At 32.2% G+C, this 3,558-nt stretch overlaps 1 protein-coding gene across 1 annotated transcript in view; it reads left to right on the top strand.

Annotated features, from left to right (window-relative positions):
• Positions 1–871: 871 nt before the first annotated feature.
• LOC113111370 (uncharacterized) overlaps positions 872–3,558 on the top strand; it is an 11,112-nt gene continuing 8,425 nt past the window's right edge. The window contains exons 1-2 of the mRNA XM_026275998.1: positions 872–886; positions 1,402–1,484. Of these exons, the coding sequence (XP_026131783.1) occupies positions 1,412–1,484 (73 nt within the window). The 5' untranslated portion in view covers positions 872–886; positions 1,402–1,411. The remainder of the gene's footprint in view (positions 887–1,401; positions 1,485–3,558) is intronic.

Below are 3,558 nucleotides of genomic sequence, written 5' to 3'. Positions count from 1 at the left end.
ATATATATATATATATATATATATATATATATATATATATATGGCTCTGCTCGCGTTGGTCGTGGTTGATTTCAATCCAATGTTCAGTCAACGTTTAAAAAAACACAATAAAAGTAAAATACGCTGGGCGCTATCAAAAGATATACAGTCATGTTGATTTGCATATTTGTATCAGTTTATTTTGTGACAGTGACCACATAGCAAGATTGCACCAAATGACAATATGCACAGAATGTTCCATAATAATAATTGTCTGATGATACTTGTTAATGCATGAGAGTAAGTCAGTTAGTTAAATTGTCAGGCCTAACTTAGTCATTTACGCGTGAAATGACATGGATGTGCGCATTTCATTCACAATTTGATTTTATTTATTTTTTTTATTTTTTTTTGAGATTGAGAATAACAGACACACATAAGTGATTCTTTTGAAGGAAGGGAAGACAGCAGTGCCAAGCCATGAAAAGAAGTAAAGATATAGGGAGTTTCTTCAAATAATAATAATAATAAAAAAAGATTTATTCTCAAATGTAACTTAATTCATATATACAGGGATGAAAAAAATAAATTAATTAATAAAAAATGCGCTTTATTACTGCATTTGTTAAACAAGTAATTTTTATTCAAGTTAAAAAATAATAATAAAATCAATAGGATTTACTTTAGAATGTATCTTTTTTTTTTTTTTTTTTCCACTGGAGGCCAACCCATTTGGAGGCAGTGCCCCAGCATGCCCTTACCCCCCCCCCCCCCCCCCCCCCACACACACACACACTGAAAATGTTCTAGACACGCCCCTTGCCAGGAGCTCTATTTAACTGCTTGTGCAACAGCAGAGAGAGACAGAGCGGAAGTAAACTCAGACGTGAGGAAACACAGACCGCAGGTGAGAAAATAATTCCCTCAACATTACACATTCATAAGCAACTACTGGAAACCTTCAAATACATTTATTAGACATTTAGCAATTTTTTTTTTATTTTTATGTCGACTATAGAAAACTTATTAATGTGGTTTTGTCTGATTCGTGTTGCAGGGTTTTCTAAAGAATCAAAACTTGTTTTTGTTTCAGCACAGTAACAGATACATTGTCATAAACGGAATGTTTCAAAACAACATTTTGCTGTGTGCTTTCAGTGTCTTACTTTAATACAATTTTGGGATTTTGCGTGTAATTTTTAACACATATAATCCTTCAACGCTTCAAAATTAAGTGTAAAACCCTGCAACTGAACAATGTTTAAGTGTCTGTAGAAATAAACTTTGTAGTAAATTATCCTCTTTAATGTCTCTTTAAACTCTCTGATCTATAATACTGCCTTATTTGTCCTAAGTTGAGTTTAATTTCTAATGTAAATTTCAGATTTTTTTATATTTATAATTTTTTTTTCCATTTTGCAGAATTACAACCATGAAGGCTGTGAATGCAGTGCAACTGTTCTCTCTGTTTTGGACCTTTACTGCTCTCTGTCAAGCTGATGAAGGTAAGAGAATAAACTTCAGCTATGTGTGTGAGAATTTAGAAGATAGACTAAAAATGTAAGAAAATGGGGGGAAATGGTTTATTATTTATTTATGATTTATTAACAATACATTGTTTAATGCCCATTAATGTACTCTTTTACACAAAACAATATATATATATATATATATATATATATATATATATATATATATATATATATATATATATATATATATATATATATATATCTTGTTCAGTTGATTAAATGATATACATTATTATGTTTCAGATATCAGTGTAAGCTGTGAGAAAGTGACTGGATCTGTGGGGAAGGAAGGAAATCTCCACTGCAGCGTCTCAGTGAATTGCTCTAATTGTCCACTTCAAATGTATAAGTTTAAATACCCAAATGAATCAACCATTTGTACAGAGCCTCCTAAAGACTCCTGTAAACAGAGTAACATCTTAACATGCCGCTACACTCCAACAACAGCAATTAACAATACAGAAGAATTCAGCTTCTTTGTGCAAACAACATGTGGAATGAAAACAACAAAATTCACTGTGGACATAACAGGTACAGCATATTCTGTTTCTATTTCAATAAATGTTTGCAATTTACTGCCATGTGTATGGCCTAACTGTTGCATGATCATTGTTTCTAAATAGTAATGCATCTCTCAAGATATTCAATCAGAGAGATGTGTAGATTTGCCTGTGAAATCAGTCTGATCAGATTCTCAATAGCAGAAGTGTTTTGTGAAGGTCTGTGTCTGCAGGCTGATAGACTTAAGTTGAGTTTATGACTTTAACACTATAATTAATCATTAAACATACATTCATCTTCCAGGGTCATCTCATCAAACACAACAGTTCCTGGATCTAAAGAATGAAGAATGTCATCACTTCCAGTTGTGGTCTTATCTGTCATCCTCATCATCATCTTAATGGCAATAATTAGCAAAAAACAATATTTGGGCTCCAGAAGAGGATGTTGTGCATCAAACATGATGGCAACAGTCATTGTCTTGAACAAGTGAAATACTCCTCACCGGGGCCTGACCAGTGTTCGATAAATATTATTGATTCAGCAAAACCAAACTAATGAGTTTTATTTGACTTTTCATGTAGTGCTCATGAAACACACAAGCTTTATTTGAACTCCACTAAACTACATACTCCACTATCTCTTGTATCTCAAACTACTGAATATATAACTCTGGTGGTTGATTTAAAAACCAGTTTCTGTTTTATACAAGTTTCTGTGAAATAACAGTATATTATTGATCTGTGTGATCAGTGTGTATATTTGTACATGTGACTGTAAAGAGGAAACACAGCGAAACTCAGACTGTGTTTGGGTTTTGCTCTTTTTTTTTCTGACTTTAAAGGAATGTCTGAAATGAATGTCAGTCTGGTACAGTGAGTGTTAATATAACTTAAGTTTGGAAATAATTTTTTGTTTAATATTCTACACTTGAAGTGTGGCTTTGTACAGTGGTTCATTTATATAAAAATAAAAAATGTATTACACTTTGTATTGTTGGTATGTTCCATGTATTCCACCGATATAGTAACAGCACAAACAATAAAACTGCTAGTAACATACAGTAGTGTGTCTTTATGTTAACATGCAGATCAACAAGAAACACATTTACTCAGAATTAGAACAAAATGTTTTGCAAACTAAAAATTCCCCCTGCTATTCTCACAGAGAGCTTTAACTTTAAACATTAAATGTGAAGTTGTCCGATGTAATTGTAGACAGATTGTTTCAAAGCAGCTTTATAGCGATAAACAGTAAAATAATGATTCAATGTTGCAAAACAGAGATCCGTTTTAAAAAGACAACCTTAAACAGTCATTATTTTGTTAAAATCAGTTCATTTTGTGATTCAGTTTCATTCAGTAACTTAGTAATGAGCTTCATTTCTATCTTTTTCAGATCTACTGAAGCTTCAATTCTTTCATTTCTCTAAACTGCCACATAGCTTCTGTTTCCTCATATATTTCATCATCATCCATTAAGGCAACAACAATAAAACTAATGACAGACAAGTGACAGATAGATGCGGCACATTGAGAAACCATGA

Source organism: Carassius auratus, chromosome 12 (assembly GCF_003368295.1).
Source record: "Carassius auratus strain Wakin chromosome 12, ASM336829v1, whole genome shotgun sequence".
NCBI lineage: Eukaryota > Metazoa > Chordata > Actinopteri > Cypriniformes > Cyprinidae > Carassius > Carassius auratus.
The sequence above is the reverse complement of the archived record's forward strand: the minus strand, read 5'-3'. Positions and strand labels throughout refer to the sequence as shown.